This window comes from Anas acuta, chromosome 2, assembly GCF_963932015.1.
Source record: "Anas acuta chromosome 2, bAnaAcu1.1, whole genome shotgun sequence".
In the NCBI taxonomy this organism is placed as follows: domain Eukaryota; kingdom Metazoa; phylum Chordata; class Aves; order Anseriformes; family Anatidae; genus Anas; species Anas acuta.
Window position 1 is genome coordinate 32,860,771 of NC_088980.1, and position 16,735 is coordinate 32,877,505.

At 38.2% G+C, this 16,735-nt stretch overlaps 1 protein-coding gene across 5 annotated transcripts in view; it reads left to right on the forward strand.

The window, feature by feature from the left end:
- Positions 1–10,086, forward strand: part of ABCB5 (ATP binding cassette subfamily B member 5) — a 34,575-nt gene extending 24,489 nt beyond the window's left edge. For all 5 annotated transcript variants that reach the window (XM_068674153.1, XM_068674155.1, XM_068674154.1 and 2 more), the window contains 8 exons: positions 1,531–1,734; positions 2,519–2,619; positions 4,028–4,168; positions 4,647–4,803; positions 6,331–6,528; positions 7,399–7,605; positions 8,594–8,740; positions 9,359–10,086. In XM_068674153.1, coding sequence (XP_068530254.1) covers positions 1,531–1,734; positions 2,519–2,619; positions 4,028–4,168; positions 4,647–4,803; positions 6,331–6,528; positions 7,399–7,605; positions 8,594–8,740; positions 9,359–9,556 — 1,353 coding nt within the window. In that variant the 3' untranslated portion in view covers positions 9,557–10,086. The remainder of the gene's footprint in view (positions 1–1,530; positions 1,735–2,518; positions 2,620–4,027; positions 4,169–4,646; positions 4,804–6,330; positions 6,529–7,398; positions 7,606–8,593; positions 8,741–9,358) is intronic.
- Positions 10,087–16,735: the final 6,649 nt, after the last annotated feature.

The window sequence follows — 16,735 nt, forward strand, 5'->3', positions numbered from 1 at the left end:
GATGAGGCAGACTCTTACTGGCCTTAATGAAGAGAATTCTTCCTATCCCCTACCAAATGTGCTTTACACACAAGAAGCCCAAACAGAAAGAAATGTTATGGCACTAATAAAGAATACTAGAGAGGGTAATACCCAAGGAAGGAGATGATTCAAGGTGCTGATACTGGAGATGTGGCTACTCGATGGTGGCAGGAGAATATAGCAAATTGTGCACAGTTCCACCTACTGCTCATCTCATTAGCATTCCTTGGGGAAAAAAAAAATACATTGCAGGACTTGCAAGGGAAGGGTTGGCTGTTTCATTGTAAGATAGTTTTGTTTCCTTCAAATGTGTAACTCAAAAATGCTTTAATCCCTGCATTTTTCATTCTCGGTAGATATTGTTTGTTTCAGTCCTCTGTTCTCCTCCTTTCTTATGGGCCGGTAGTGAGAAAAAAAAGTCTTTGAAAAAATTTCATCATTTGCATCTTTCAAATTTGCAGTTTGCTTCAGTGGCATTGAACTACATCATCATGCAGGGCAGAAATAGAAAAAGGGGATGCATTGGGCCCTCAAACTATAAAAGCCAACCAAGGGCATGAATTGCTCTCCAAGTCTATTGTGTTCTCTGAAGCGCTACAGTGTCAGTAAGTGCCATGCCTCACGCTGTGCTGGCTGAAGTTTCCAAATTCATCTTTATGTGCAGCCCCTGGAACATATGGCAGCAATTCACCTTGGCATTGGTTTAATTATTACTATTTTAAGTTGTATTGAACAAGAAAAGTCTTTTTAGGGCAGGAAAGTCTTTGGCAAAAGAGAGGAATTTTGTTTCCTGCCTGAGGATTTTTGTTTTTTCCATCAAGCCAAATGTTGGAAGACAAGCTATTTCCACGGGGCTGTTTTCAGGCCTTTTTTACTACACATCAGAGCAGTATCCAGCCACCCTGATGCTGGATACTAATCATATCTCATTTTGAAAGCTCTCAATGTAAAGGTTATACAGTCTGGGAGGAGATAGGAGTTCTTCAGTGCAAGTTAATATTTTCCACTCATTAGCCTTGCTGAGATTAAGCATTTTTGCAGGGTGGCCAAATTGGGGTTGGGTTCCCAGAAAAATGTTAGATGGAGCAATGCAAGGACTTGAAGATGTGTAGTTTCACTGCTGCTAGTGGGATGGGTTAATGGATGACTGTCATTAGAACTAAGCTCCTTTTGCTTACTGCTGGGCACCCAATCTGCCTTCTTACAACAGTGACCACAGTTTTGTGTGCCTCAGGTGGCAAAGGAAGTCTCAGATATACATTATACAACTTCTATGAACAACTTTTGAGACATCTTTAACCTCCCTTGAAGGCCTGAACACTGGGAGATAGAGGAATGTCGAGGAACAGTTACATAAGTACATGCACAATGTCAGTGCAGATGACCATGCATGATTTAGTTTTCCAGCTGAACTGTTGGCCTCAAGTAAATAGTGATTTCAAGTGGTGATATAACTAACAAAAGGAAAACCTAATGATGGATATTTTGGGGTTTCTGGATTTTTCTTAGGCAACTGGAAGCCGACTTGGACTGATGACTATGACAGTCTTTACCCTTCTGACTGCCATCATTATTGCTTTTGTGTACGGTTGGCAGTTGACTTTGCTTATCCTGGCCTGCATTCCTTTCGTTATTGCTACAAATGCTGCAAGTGTTAGCTCGGTGTCTGGTCATGCAGCAAAAGATCAAAAAGCTTTGGAAGAGGCTGGAAGAGTAAGTTCTCCAATTTTAACTACAGGGTTTTGGTGTGAGATCACTTTTAAGGACAACATTAAAGCTGACTCAATTATCCAAAAAAAATGAAGGGGGGAGAGGACAGAACGGGGTGGGGGGATGGAGGAAATGTTTATATATCCCCAAGAAAAGCAAAACATAGATAACGCAAAACATCTGTAAATTGGATTATAAAAACACATTTGAATGCCTCTGTAGCAGATTTCTGGGCAGCGACAGCTGTAGCAGTACTGCTGTGTTTTGTGCCTGTGCTGTAGCCAGAAGTGTTGCAGGGCTGAGCTACCAAGCCCTGACACAACTGCTTCTTCATTCTGTCACAAAACACAAACTCTTAGTGTGCTCAGGAGTTAGGGTACTGCCTTCATTTACCTGATACTGCTTTTCAATGAGACAGAAGTAATTCATGCAAAAAAGTAAACTGTGTCTAGATGACTGAAGTTTATTCTTATTTTATTAAATAGTATTTTATTTAGATCCCAACTTATGGGATAGGGCAGGGACTGTTGACACTTCCTACATCCTGATGTAAAGGTTCAAAATTCAAATACTTTGTTGGCTTCAGACTCCCCTTGCCTTGTGACCTTGGTAACTTCATTATTCTGGGCTTTCCTTCCCAGAGACAACAGACCTCAATCTCGTTTCTTAAGTACATGCTTTCTGATCTAAACTAATAAATGTTAGAGAAGATATCAAGCATTTAAGAGAGATGCTGTAGATTTCAGGTGTAAGGTATTACCTCTTATTTTTTTATCTCTTAATTTAGATATCAACAGAATCAGTTGAAAATATAAGAACTGTAGCTTCACTGACAAGGGAAGAAGCATTTTATGAAAAATACGTAACAAGTTTGAATGGCCCGTATAGGTAGGATCTTTTTTCTTCAATTCTGTTCTTTGAACAGTTTAGTCTTTCAGATTTATTGTAAATACACTTCTTGCAAACTGTCCAATACCCACAAGATTAGAAAGGGTATCAATAACCTTTTCCATAGGCTTGAAACTTGTTTGTTTGTATCTTTTAACATGCTTTCTTGAATGCAGAGTTTAGAGGAGATTAAAAAATAAATTAATTAATTAAACACACATTTGCAGGAATTGCATTTTCATTATGCAAACACTTTATAAAATTTATTTTCCTCATATTTTACAGAATATTGTTTGCTTGTGTATACATAGGATATAGGATATCTTTTTCACTCAATTTCAGCATGTTGGATTAATACTTGTTAACTCAGGAACGGACAGTTAACTCTCATGCCACACCCATTATAACATAAACCAGCTTGATTCCACCCATGTGATATTGAAACCTCAAAATGAACTTCATACATTTCCCTTGTTTGACCCACTATCTGCCACTGACTTTGTCTCTGCTGAAATGCATTCAAACCACCAGGGCTGACAGATTTTTCTAACCCCATTTTATTTAAATGAAATAGCCTAAAATCTTATTTGTTTCTTTCCTCCTTCAAGGTGAAAATGTAAAAGATGGAAAATGAGGAAGGAAAAAAATTGAAAAAAAAAAAAAAAACTACCCTCAGACAAAACAGTATTAAAATTCAGTATCTGGTAAACTAGCATTATCCAGGATATAGCCAGGATGCTTGCCTAGACTATCAAAAGTCTCTGATTTATTGCTCAGATTGGAAAGGAGATCTCCATTCCTTCAGAGAGAGCATCCTAAACCACAAGGGCAGAGAGTCCTCCTGACTCTGATTCAGTGTGCATTCAATTAGCTACACAAAATGAAACTTCTCCAGAAGGACAGATTGAGAAAGAGAGGCTTAGTCTAAATCCCTGAGGGGAAACCCAACAATATGTCCCTGCTTCAAATTGAGATGAGATGTCTCTGCTTGGATGGGAAGACCTGTCGGAAGGCCGCAGGCAGCTCTTAAAGCTGGGCTGAAGCCTGCCTGTTTTCTTAATACTCTGGGTCATATGTGGTAGTTATTAAAATATGTTTATCTGCTCCAGTGACCTGCCCTGTTGTAGAAAAGCTAAGGGAGAGATTCAGAATAGCATAACTGAGGATGAAGGATCTCATTGCTCTAATTTTCCGTCCTAAGGGCAGCTCCATATCATGAGGCATGGTGTTTTTAGGGTCAGGCAGGGGTGGTTTGTGAGTGTGTGCACATTCTGGGTTATCTGTTGTGTTTTCAGGGAAAGAGCTGTGTTCCTTGGAAACCTTAACCCAGAAAGTTGGCCATCCCCAAGCTAGTGTCTGCTGTTTCTATTTTATGAGTTATTTACAGAAAGTCTTCTTCCTTTATCAGAGATTCTCTAAAAAAAGCCCCTTTCTATGGATTTACCTATGGAGTAGCTCAGTCTGCAAACTACTTTGTTAATGCAGCAGTCTTCAGATTTGGAGCATGGCTCATTGCCCATTGTTTGAGCAACTTTGAAAGTGTGTTTATGTGAGTATAGTTTGTGAAGGTAAAGATGGATACATGGGATAGTGATTTAAATGCATGTTAAATTTAATCTAATTACAGAGGTAATGGGGTGTGGAGACTCAGGAATCTGCAGTCTGGTTGGGAGTGCAGTTTGAGCAGAAGGGCTGTTTTGGGGAAAGGTGTGTATTTGGGCAGTGAAGCAGCAAGCATGTGACTGTGCTCAGTGCACAGTCTCTGAAGGGATCTTTGCAGTTTGACATTCCTTCCAGGCAGAAGGTTTTACACGGGCAAATGACATGACACTAACCTAAACTACTTACCTATAAAATAGCAACAAATATTTTTTTCTAATACTCTGACATCTGGGGTGGAGGGGGAGGAGGGAGGAGAAAGAGCTCTACAAATGTCATAATCTAAAGATGCTGAAAACTTTATTTTGAGGGCTTGTTTTACATGTGAAGAAAAAAAAAAATAATGATGCTTTGTCTTTTGTTTTTAGAGTCTTCTCTTCTGTCATATTTGCAGCTATGAATGTTGGTCAATCTGCTTCCCTGGCACCAGATTATGGTAAAGCTAGAACTTCAGCTCAAAGAATCTTTCATCTTTTGGACAGAAAACCTCAAATTGACAGTTACAGCAAAGAAGGTGAAAGATTGGTAAGGTTTTTCAGAAAAACCTTTATATAACTACTTAGTAATGCTTTATTGTCTACAACTGCATGTACAGAGTTTCATGTTTTTAGGGTGTCACTAAAGACAGACACTATAAAATAATGGTACTGCCTTGTTATTTTGCGTTTCTTATTTTTAATGGACCATATTATTCCCATTTTTTGGTCAGAAGTGTATAGTCTTCAAAGCTTTGGTCTGAATGAGCTCAAAATGATTTTTATTCATCTGGCCCACATTTTAAGGGGTTTCAGGAAAACACTGACAACATCAGTTCCACTCACAGTTGCATTGTCTTTGTAAGGGTTTATGGGAGAAATAAAATCCAAATGCACTTTACTGCTGTTTTTGTAGACAAGTGAGAGTAGTTCTTTCAGAGACAGAAGTGTATTGCCAAAATCTGTCTTCATACAACTGTGGAAACTCTCACAAGTAGAAATGTGCTCTTGAGGATTCAGAACTAACCTAATGAATAATCTGTTTTACTTTAGAGGCTTAAAATATCTCACTTTTAAACCAACATAGTCATTAAGGAAACTGATCTTGGCACTTAAACTGGGAGCATTTCATGCAGAAACTTGACATGATCTGGAAGGATTATGTTTGCACATCCAGTTCAAAATGAACCCCCTTGTAGGTGTTACATGGTAGCCACTACTCAGGCAACTGTAATCTGGTTTCATTAACATTAAGCTCTTACACAGGGTTTTCAACCTTTATAGTTAGGATCATGCTTATTTATATTCTTGAAACAGAGCCCTCAGGCACAGACTTCAAAAGATTTAGTAGAAGGTCCCTGGTAAAATTAAACTTGAAACTAAGTATTTCTATTATAGACCATACTCAAATATGAGCAACACTTGTGACTTCAGCAAAGGAAAGATTTGAGGCCCTTAAATTAGATCTTCAGCTGCTGTGCTAGTGCTGCTGTTTACATGTACATGGGACTGGCTCCTGCCCCCAAATAATAGGCAAAGTCTTAATGCATGCCTCCTTTCTTCCACTTGTGCTTAGAAATCTGTCTGTCTAGCTAATTAATAACTGCTGTTACTTTTTAAAACACATCTTGCCCTACATACTTGTAAATTATCTGCTAAAGAGTTTTGCTCTGTTACCTTAATATCTGATCATGAACTTGTGGTTTATTCATTCAAATCATGCTACCCACAACATGAGGTCAGGAAAGCAAATGCTGTAGAAGTGCCTCAACTAAGTGCATCACAAATGAAAAATATTATCATTATTTCTGTGAAATAAAGATAATCCTTTGAAAATTGAAATGAAAAACAAATACAGGAGTGAGATGCAGAAAAATCCAAAGGATCTAGCAATTTGCATCTGGAGGTTGTACCATAAATAACAATACTGAATGCAGTCCAATATGTAATAGCAAAGAGCATCAAAAGTGATTTCAAAAACTCCATCCCAAACTCAGCTCTCATTTAACACTTGGTTATTTTAGTTGAAGCTAGTAAATGCTAATACAATCATGTGAACTGTTTTTTTTTTTTCCAGAGTAATTTTGAAGGCAACATTGAATTCAGAAACATCAATTTTGTATATCCAACAAGGCCAGAAGTTCAAGTTTTGCAAGGACTCACCTTGAAGGTTAACAAAGGACAGACTCTGGCATTAGTAGGAAGCAGTGGCTGTGGCAAAAGCACATCCATTCAGCTCTTGGAGAGATTTTATGACCCTGCAGAAGGACAAGTGGTAAAAATAGATTTGTGTGGCTATTAATAATTGTTGAATCTACTGAACTCCTTATCTTCCAGAGTTTCAGAGGCCTTAAAAAATCCTGGCAATATCTCTGGAGAGCTGCCTCTTTCAGAGGTATGGGCTACTGAGGTTGCAGCTGTAATCAACCTCAAGACCTCTGTCACTGCCTGCCTCTGTGCATTACCAGGCCAGCGCTGGCACCTGTGTTGGTACACAGGCACTCAGGGCATGATACCACTGAAAAAGATAGTTTCAGACTGCATTGTCTCCCCAGAGCTGCTCATAATGTGGTCACACTGGTGCATAACACTCATATCACTTGCTTGGTGGTGTATGAGTTCTCTCATAATACAAATTCACACATTAGAGCCATAGCTATGCACTCCAGACAATACAAATGTAATCTCACAGGGTCCTACCATCAGAGGTGTACAATGGGTTTTGCAATGTGTTGCTAATAATATGTATAGAAGGTCCAAGAAAAATTTCTTGGGGGTTTTAAAATTGAGCTAAAGTTGTTGCATGCAGCATCTTAGGGATGTTTTTTATGTGTAAAGTTTCCAAATACTGTTTGGGTTCAGCAGGGCTGGAAGGATTGCAGGAACAGCCTGTGCAATGTGTTCTCCATGCTTCTGTTTGCTAGGAAGTAGAAGTGAAAACACACAAAATTAAAAACTAATGAAAGGAAATATTTATCTATACTGCTGGTTCAATTCCACTTTGCATGAAAAATGTACTTGATTTCAGCTGGAAATCTAACACATAACAGGTTTCCTGTTACAATTCATGCTTCCTATTTACACTGTGTATCTGTGGATGAGCTCTGTAGTCAACTTGGCATCGTTTTTCTGTTGCTCTTTCTAGTTAGCAGATGGATTTGATACTAAATCTTTGCATTTACAATGGCTGAGGTCCAAACTGGGTCTGGTGTCACAGGAGCCTATTTTGTTTGACTGCAGCATCGCAGAAAATATTCAATATGGAGACAACAGTAGGGTTGTTAGTCAGGAGGAAATTGAAGCCGCAGCTAAAGCAGCAAATATTCATGCCTTCATTGAAAAATTGCCAGAGGTAAGAGATAGTGGTCTTCTCTTCACGGCACAATTAGATATCTAGAGTGACATCGAGAAATCTAGGCAATATGCTTATATAGATCAGAATTAAAGTGCACACTTTAAAATGAGAAAATACAGAATTGATGCTTAAAAATTTCAGCATGTGTGATAAGTTTAAAATGCCTGTTAAATTGTTGAAAATAAAAGTCAATGTTCCAATCATTATAGCAGTAGACAAAAGAGAATGAGTGGAAAAAATGAGGACACTGCATAAAAATATTTCCTCATGTCCTCAATTTTTAATATATTTTTCCTTTTACAGCTGAAACTTCTCACATTATTTTAGAAAAAATCATCTTAGAGTATTTCAGTAAAACTAAATGCTTTATTCCTAATTGGATGTGCATGCATAGGGAGTGATTCTTAAAATAACACATGCTGATAAATCAAAAGTGAATGACATGGCATTTAACCTTCATGCCTGCCAAGAATTTGCTTCTAGCAAGAAAAAATGCTTTGATGGTTTGTTTTTGCTGTAGTTCTGCGTAACAGAAAATGATGTAATGATGCTGAAAAATACTGCATTTTTCTTACTACTAATGATGTTTGGGATCTTGTATTGTTATTCACAAGTAACACAGATCAAGTCCATGATGTATATGTCACAAAACATTAAATATATTGTTACTCTTATGGTCATACACTCATGGCCAAATGTCTGGACACCTTACCACTATTACTGGCAGTACTCCAGTCTTTGGAGAAGTAAATTTTCAGGCCAGGTATAAACATGTGGCTTATATATAACTGTTTATACTTGAGGTGCTTATAAAACCTTAGCTTTATTAAAACCATTTGTACTTTTCTTTACTTTCATCATGGAAATACCTGATTATTTTTATAGCTACACGTAAAATCAATTTTTCTAATCTTTCTCTCCTTTCTCTAAGAGTATTCTCATGATTATTATTTATTTTTCACCCCTCTTCATTTTTAATATCCAGAAATATAATACCCGGGTGGGTGAGAAAGGAACGCAACTTTCTGGAGGTCAAAAACAAAGAATAGCAATTGCTCGTGCTCTGGTTCGTAATCCTGCCATTCTACTTCTGGACGAAGCTACTTCTGCACTTGACACAGAAAGTGAAAAGGTGAGTGAGTAGTGAACGTTACATGAACTACTTATGTCTATATACATGGTTAGTTACTTTCTGTAGAACAAAATTTTAAGAGAAATCAACATGAAGTATTACAGGTGCTCAGCTATGAAACAACCAGGCAGGTGTATATCAGTAGCTTTTTCATTTGCAAGCTTTGAATTAAAAGGTGGCAGGAATCTGTGCATATCTATTAAGAAAGTTTACTTTTCTTAAGTTAATTTTATATATATATATATTTATATTTATTTATTTATATTTATATTTATTTATATATATATATATATATATATATATATATATATATATAACCAGCAACATTAGAAAGCACCTCCAGAAAGATAACTCCTCAATAGTCTTCATGTTAGCTGCATTTGATAGTAAATACTGAATTTGCGTTCTGTTCCAACCTAAATGCACAAGAACCAATTTTCAATGACAAGTCTGACTGGCCTCAAAACAAAACCCTGTTGAGCAAAGGTGTCTCATATGCACTGACTTTACATGTATATCTATAGGAGATGTACTGAGGTGATAACAGTAAGAAATCATATGTGGTTCCTACAAGTAAGGCTCTCCAGGTACTAACAGCATTTTCACATCTGTGTGCAGATTGTTCAGAAAGCTCTGGATAATGCCCGGCAAGGTCGAACCTGCATCATAATTGCTCACCGTCTGACGACCATACAGAATGCAGACATCATTGCAGTGATCCAGAATGGCAGAGTGGTGGAGCAGGGCACCCACAGCCAGTTACTGGCAAAGGAAGGACACTACTATGCCCTTGTAAATGCACAAGTCTCTAATTAGTGCTGTTTGGACATTTTCACATCTTCCTGGAAAAAAAAAAAAAAGCTTACAGAGGAGTAATGCTAGCTGTATCTGCCATGATGAACAAGGACTGGTTATTCTACCTGGTGTAATCTTTGCCCCATATACCCAGGGAAATGAGCAATGTATGCCAAGAAGTGGTAGGTGCATGGGGGCATCCTAAGGTCTGAATCTGCTGGACATTTGTAGGGATCATTCAATCAGGAGAGAGCAACATGAGACCATATCTGGACTGGTCTCATCCATTCTACTGGTTCTGGTGGGGTACCCAGGTCTTTCTGGCCCCTCAAACCCTAACCCATAAAGTTGGCACAGACTCTTGCACATTGGTACAGGAGTGTGACAGTGACCAAGTGTCATGGTTAAGCAGAGGGGTTGGTATTTATGCTTGTCCCTGGGCTTTTTTCACCAACCAGATGCAGCCATAAAGTCTGCTTGATTATCTAATAACTGTTGATTCTCACAGATGAGATTCAAAATAAAATCATTTCTATTAAATTGAGAGAGAAGGGAGTGTTTTGTGTTTTTGTCTTTTTTTTAAACACATTTCTGATACAATTTCACACGTTTCTTGGGGATTCAGTATCTTATTTCAGACATTAATTGTAACTAGCAAAATAGCAAAACTTCCATATAACACCAGCGACAGGACCCGCGGGAACGGAGTTAAGCTGAGGCAGGGGAAGTTTAGGCTGGACATCAGGAAGGGGTTCTTCACAGAGAGAGTGGTTGCACACTGGAACAGGCTCCCCAGGGAAGTGGTCACTGCACCGAGCCTGACTGAATTTAAGAAGAGATTGGACTGTGCCCTTAGTCACATGGTCTGAACTTGGGTAGACCTGTGCGGTGTCAAGAGTTGGACTTGATGATCCTCTTCCAACTCAGGATATTCTATGATTCTATATAGAGATAAATTGACATAAAATATACTATTGTTTTGCTTAGTATTTTTCAACTGAGGACCTAAATTTAATGATTCTTGGCAGCCATCAGGGTCACTTCAGAAGTCTTCTGGGGAAAAAAAAAAAAAGTTAGGTTGGCTCCTTTGGAGTGGACTCACATCAGCAATGTAAATAGCTTTAAAAAAAATCTGTTCTTGTTTCTTTTCTTTTTCTTTTTTTTTTTTAATAATTTTAAAGCTTGTTTAAAATGTTGAAAAATTTAAGTTTACACAAATTTTCTGTAATAATAGATTATTCACCTGCTCCTTCATGATGCTGCACTACCTCCTTCAGCAGCTGTGGAATACCTACTGTGTAGCCCAAGAGTGTGACTCGGAAGCTGTTTTTTGGTTGGCTAAACCCAATTACAGCATTTTAATTTTCCAAGGCTTTTGCTTGTGGCTTTGTTTTAGGATTTATGGCCTGGAGCAACCTGCAGTTCTTTATCGCTTCCAGATAACTCTTGTCTGCTACAGCTGAGCAGACTTACAGTAATGATCATCTCTGCTTATCTCAATTGTTTTCCAGCATTGAGGTCCATGACGGGAAAAGAATACACACAAGAAAACAAATGCTGGTCTCAGCTTTGCCAAAATAAATCACTCTCCCTCGCACAGCACAGTCTTTTTCAGAGACTGTTACAAAGAAGTTATCACTTATTCAGGCACCCCTGTTGTGTGACCTTTTACTTGTGGTAGGCAAAGACTGCTGTCCTCATTACATTCTGAATTATCCAATGGACTATAATTCCCTTTGTTTTATTTCTTCACTAGAGTTAAAATAGGTAGCAGAGTTTGACTTACAATTTTTTGAGGGAAAAATACAAAAATATTAATTTACCCCTCATGTTGAAGCAAAGAGTGATTTTTTTCTTTAGATTGCATGCATCTGTGTTTTTTTTTTCTTTTTTTTGCATTATAACTGTAATAAATTGCAACATTGCAGAAACTTTTTCATTACACTTTTAGAACAAGTAAAATATTTTTTTATATAAATATAAAAGATAGCAAGTAATAAGCTAAGGCTCTGTAACAAAATTAATCACCTAACATCTGAGGTCAGTTAGTGGAACATCTTTGTGGAAAATAATACGCGTACTTCCATGCAGGTAAGTGAAGAATCCAAAATATGCTTCCTACTGCACAGCTTGGAATTATTTAGTAACACAGGGGCAAGAGGAGTGAGGAAATGTGCACTATTTGACCTGGAAGGTGCTGAAACAGCTACACCACAGTCAGCCTAGAAAAATAAGTTCTGTGACTACTGGGACTTGTTTCCCCTTATTTGCTCTTACAGAGGTCAACATTACCTACCATGGAAAGAAAAGTGATTACCCTTGCATCATTTTTGGCATGTTCCTCACCCCTGTTTATATAGAGAATTCTCATGGTGCAATAGCTGGACAGTCTCAGTACCAGCTCTGTATTTTAGGGATAAACAAATAAAGGTCTCAAAGTGAGATGCTTGGCAGCACGTGTGGAAAGATGGACTTGAAGTTTGGCTGGGGCCAGAAGGAGCAGGTGCTGATGTCGTGACAAGAGGAGTGGGTGTGCACTGCTTGGGGCTGTGGGAGCTGAGCAGTGTCTAACAGATGTGTCTCGGGGTGTCCTCAGCTCTTATGTAGTTAAAACAGGGAAACAGAAAACATGACTGACACAAATTGCATTCATTTACTTAACAAGTGAAACATTATTTAACATAAGAATGCGTTTTACAGATTTATCTCAATGGAAGGATACTAAAAGCTGCTAATATCGTAGTTCCCATTAAAAGATTCTCTGCAGACGTGAGAAAACCATTAGACAGAATCAAGCCCTACCCCCCATGAAAGATGGTGGAGAAGGAAACTGAGCAAAATCCCAACCATCAGTTAAAACAACAGAAAAGCACACTACTGAATGCCTGCAACTGTCAGGCTGAGCTGGATGACTTTAGCGACTCCCTTAATCTGTAAATAGATTAATTTGTTCAGCCTGTAGGCATTACCAGCAAACTCAGTTCTCTGATGGTTTATTTCAGACCATTCACGTCACCTTCCCCAGCTGGATATGCCCATACAGCTTGCAGACTGGCTGTGCTCCAATTAAAAGCAGATGTAAATTCAGAGACAAATGCATGTTAAAAGCACCTTTTCAGCACCAGCAGGCTGGTATAGAGATCAAAAGAATTAACCCTGACAGTAAAGAAAAGCCTATGAACTATGATCCTAAGAGCTGAGGATTTGTTGGCCCCAGCACTCTTTGTCCTGTGCTGCCATCTACCCCAGGTGCTAGAGTTATGCTTCCTTATCCCTGCCCAAGAAGAGGCTGGAGTTCTCCAAACATGTTCAAAAACAGGTGAGCTGCTTCTGCGACCATGATTGATGAAGGAAGCTCACCAGCTCATACTTGCCAATGAACACCAGAGGCCTCGTTCTTGATTAGACAAGCAGCACTTAGCTCATGTACTTGCTCTATGCCAGCCCTAGTCTAAGCCTGCTCATGAACTGATGAAGCACCATGTGCTGAAGAAGAGAGTCAAGACTTCAGAAAGCATTCTTAAGGTGTTTTGGAGAAAGAATTGTCAGCCTCTTAAATTGACAATCTAGTTTAATAAGTTAGTTACTAACACAAGCTGATGACCTAGCCTAGAGATAGGATAAATAGTTGACAAAAATGTGAACTAGAGGGCATGGGAATTGATTATTGTTATGGCTCAAAGAGTTAATTGTCTTCATGTGAGCTATGGAGCTCACTGTCCTAGTGGGTGTGGATGTTTCCCATTCCTGGATGTATTATTTCGGTTTGAAATACCTGTCAGTGATTGAAGTAAAATGTTTGCAAAACAGTAAAGGAATACATTTACCATCTCGGGTTTTTATTATTATTATTATTATTTTCCCCAAAAGTCTACTTTCCTCTGTAGCCTGTAAAATTTATATTCACCTAAAACCTAAAAGAAGTGCACAGCCTCATAAAGAAGTTATTGATAATGATGATTGTATAGCAAAGATAAATGCTTTTGTGAAAATTGTTATTCTCAATCCTTTCCTTTTAGACTTTTTTTTTTTTTTTTTTTGAAAAGTGGGACAAAAGAACAATCACAGTTTACTTAGGGTCAACTGAAATACTATATTAACCATTTTTTTAAAAAACGATATTAAATTTATGAGTTTAATTAAAATTAAGGGAGTTTGAAAACTTCCATTAATCCGTGGCAGGCAATAGCTAACTCGTCCTTTTTTTGGCTGTAATCAACATTGTACCGGTGACTTTTTATTGTTGAGTTTGTAAGTACAAACGAGGCTAGGGGAGAGCTCTCAGGGCCCTTGTCATGCCAAGTGCTAGGAAAATTCCTGTCCCACTTAGAAACAGGCCTATTTAGATGATAATGGTAGGTGATTTCACCTAATTAATAGGGGAAATGTTAAGAAACTATGCAGGATCGTTAAGGTTCGTTCACCTGACATTGCTGGAGGGTTTGAAGTGAAACTGCTTTACTGGATTGCGCCTGCTCTAGAAAAACAGCAACACTTGTAGCACTGGTAATAAAAAGCCAGATTTTGATCTACTAGATCCTAACACATAGATATCAGTAGGACAGCTGATAACCCAGCACCATTACCTTCAGTGAACTTGTTTCTATATCTAGCACAAGAGTTTGGCTTTCTGTTTGAGGATTAAAATACTTTTCTGGACGGGACCTTCTCTTCCATGAGTGAGCATTTCACAGCAATCAATGCTGGAGCTCCGTCTCAAAGCAGAACTCACCTACTGCCTGCAACCATGGGTGGTTTTGAGAGATAACTCATCTTTCTACAAAGAAACAACCAAAATCAGGAAAATTCATACAGTATTTGGAGCCATGGTTGTACCTTGCTGAAGAAGGAAATCAAGTTTGTTTTTTTTTTTTTTCCAAGCTTTTATGTACATTATTTGACCTCTTTCCGTGCATCAATAGTGCTATGTGCAGGACAAACTTCTGTTAAAAAATTATTGTTGTGTATCTAAAGTCTGATATACTGAGGTATTTCTAAACTGTTAGGAAGAAATATAATAGCTAGGCAGTGAAGCTATCAAGAACATATATGTAGTATCTTAATGTAAAATATTCTCAAGGGACTAATTTGTTAAGCACTGATCCTTAGGTACTTGCAAAGGACTCCTAGTTTTCCATGCAAAGGTAGAAGAACCCAGATGCTCTGCTACTCTTTATCAACTTCCAGCTGCCCTATAAGCCTTATCACAGATTGCCCATCACTTTGACATTTTCCAGAGTTACAGCTCTCCCTGGATGTTCTCTTCCAGCTGCCTGAGCTGCTTTTCCTCCTCAAGCACCTGCAAGAGCACGCAGAGCAGATGCTGTACTATGTGATGCAAGGTAAAAGGACGGATAGAGATGAGAGGGGATGTGCCAAAAGCAATAGAGATGCAAAAGGATTACATTCTAAATTCAAGAAAATTCCTCAGCAGAACTGGTCATTGCTCTCAGTAAGTGAATCATTTCCACTGGATTGCTTCCATCTGCCACTGTGCTGTGCTTTGTCAAATATAGACTTCAACGAGCTCTTATCTACCTGAGATCCTAGCAATCATCTTCTCATTTGAGCTTTTATTGCCTACCTGGTTCATCAGCAGTTATGTCCAGAAACTATTTTATGAAGCATGTCTCTCCGTCTGGAAATAATAATTTGCTGTGTCCTTAGGGAGGCTCACACATCCGCTGTAGTTATCCCTAGCCCATCCAACGACATCAGTATCTCATGCTCCAAAGAAAACTCACTAAGCCTTCCTGTAATTCTCATGAAGATGCCAATCTTTATTTTACTGAATGCTTTCACAGAAAGAGATCGTAAAATCGTGTTAACTCAAAAATAAAGTTTTTATGGATGTTTGAATTAATTATTATATATTTGTTCTGCTGTTTCCATAGGAGTAATACCATCTTTTTTTTTTTTAACAATTTGAATGGCATCTGTGACATCATATTTTTTTCCATGTCATCCTTTTCATATATATTCCAAAAGCAAAAACACCTACTGTTAGTCACCACTAGAATAGTTCCCTTTGTTGCAGTCCTTCAGATCCTAATAATAATAATAATAATAATAATCTGAATGTGGTTATCTTTGTGCAAATAGTTGTTGAGATTCACCCAGACTTCTTAGTATTTGATCCAGAACAGGCAGCACTCCTGCAGAAGCGCATGGTATTCTACAAAAAAGGGGGAAAAGGCACTGTAATGGAACAAACACTTCCACATCAGACAGGTAGGGATGAAGCAATATATTAGATGGCTTTTAAAGCGCCTCTAGGATCTGACTCATCTCTCCCGATGTGTCTTGCTTAGAACACCATGAGCCACAACAGAGAAGTGTCTGCTTCTTTACCATAAATGTAAATGGAGACTCTCCATTTTCATTCAGGTTGTGCATTTACATGAGGTGAAGGGAGTGCCACCCTGAATGTTTGATCTTTCTTTAAAAGGTTGCTACATTAGCTTATCAGTCCTGCAAATAACATTTGGAGTCCCTGATCACAAAGGCAGCTCTTGCAGACAAGGAAAGCTTTGAGGAAGAGGAAAGGCCTCTGCAGCACATGAGAGTGAAGTTTCTCCATCTGGATATCAGTAGTGCAAGAAGTTCGAAGTGAAAGACAAATGCTCAGAAAACAGGAGTATGACAGTTTTCCATTTTACATATCCAGAGTATGTAAAACGGAAAATAAATTCACACATTGCAGAAGCATCCAAAATGGCTTAAAATAATGAATGAATTAGCAGAATTAGGATTTCTCCCCCAAAATAGCAGGAGGGGAATTTTAAACAAGGAGTTAACATTTTCAGGGATCAAAATATGATCTCTCTGCCAATCCTTTGCCTATTTTTTATGAAACCACATTAAAAATAGTAAGTGGAGTTCTCATTCTCACATCTGCTATTCATATGATCATACACCTGGCAATCTAGTGTACGTGTTGCTTCAGAGGAAACTCAACAAAACAGCTATCACTTTATACAGCACTAATGGACTCACTTATAAACCCCGTACATGTGTTTTATTTACTGTGAATGAAGTGTATATAAGCAACACACAATATGAAAATGAAATTTTAATGGGTCACCTTTATGATTCTAGAGCAATATGAAGAGGTATCTGCAACATGATTTACTTTTTAATACTTAGTAGAGTAGTTTTAGTTGGAATAAACAGGGCTCCCAATAAATACTCACATGATTG